Source organism: Cucurbita pepo, unplaced genomic scaffold (assembly GCF_002806865.2).
Source record: "Cucurbita pepo subsp. pepo cultivar mu-cu-16 unplaced genomic scaffold, ASM280686v2 Cp4.1_scaffold003421, whole genome shotgun sequence".
Lineage (NCBI taxonomy): Eukaryota > Viridiplantae > Streptophyta > Magnoliopsida > Cucurbitales > Cucurbitaceae > Cucurbita > Cucurbita pepo.
The window spans coordinates 348-1,118 of NW_019649432.1; the positions used below are offsets into that span (position 1 = coordinate 348).

General features: G+C 36.7%; 1 protein-coding gene across 1 annotated transcript; it reads left to right on the forward strand.

Annotated features, from left to right (window-relative positions):
- Positions 1-204: 204 nt before the first annotated feature.
- LOC111786919 lies at positions 205-631 on the forward strand (the record flags this gene model as incomplete). Its single annotated transcript, XM_023667114.1, has 1 exon — positions 205-631. A coding segment is annotated over exon 1 (427 nt), but the record flags the coding sequence as incomplete, so codon positions are not given.
- Between the last annotated feature and the right edge of the window lie 140 nt (positions 632-771).

Here is a 771-nt window from a genome sequence, read left to right on the forward strand (position 1 = left end):
TCTTAATATGGTATCAGAGCATCCATCTTAGTATTCTTAAATATCAAAATTTCCTCTATGGAGAAATCAGCCAAATCCAGCGTCAAAATTTCGGATGTTGATTTAACACATCCTTATTATATTCATCACTCTGATCAGCCAGGATATTCACTTGTTCCAATCAAATTAAATGGAACAAATTACCAATACTGGAGTAAACCAGTTATGCATGCTGTTATTGCCAAAAAGAAAATTGGCTTCATTGATGGCACAATTGAAGAACCGTCTCAAGATGCAAATTCGACCGAATTTGAACTCTGGAATCAGTGCAACAGTATGATAATATCTTGGTTAACTCATTCAATTGAAGCAGATATCGCTAAGAGTATTATTCACGCCAAGACAACTCATCAAGTATGGATTGATCTTCACGATCAATTCTCACAAAAGAATGCTCCAGCAAATTTTCAGATACAAAATTCGATAGCAATGATATCACAGGGTACCATTACACTGTTAGCATATTTCACCAAGCTCAAAGCACTCTGGGATGAATTAGAAGTGTACTGCACACCATTTACTTGTAATCAACGTCAAATACATGTTGATCAACGCGATGAAGACAAGTTGATGCAACTACTCATGGGGCTCAGTGAGGCTTATAAAACGGCGAGATCTAACATATTGATGATGACTCCATTACCTAATGTGATGGAAGCCTATTCATTACTTGTACAAGAAGAGATGCAGCGTTAGGTAACTTCTGAACCTACTAAGAATTTCTCGATTGCA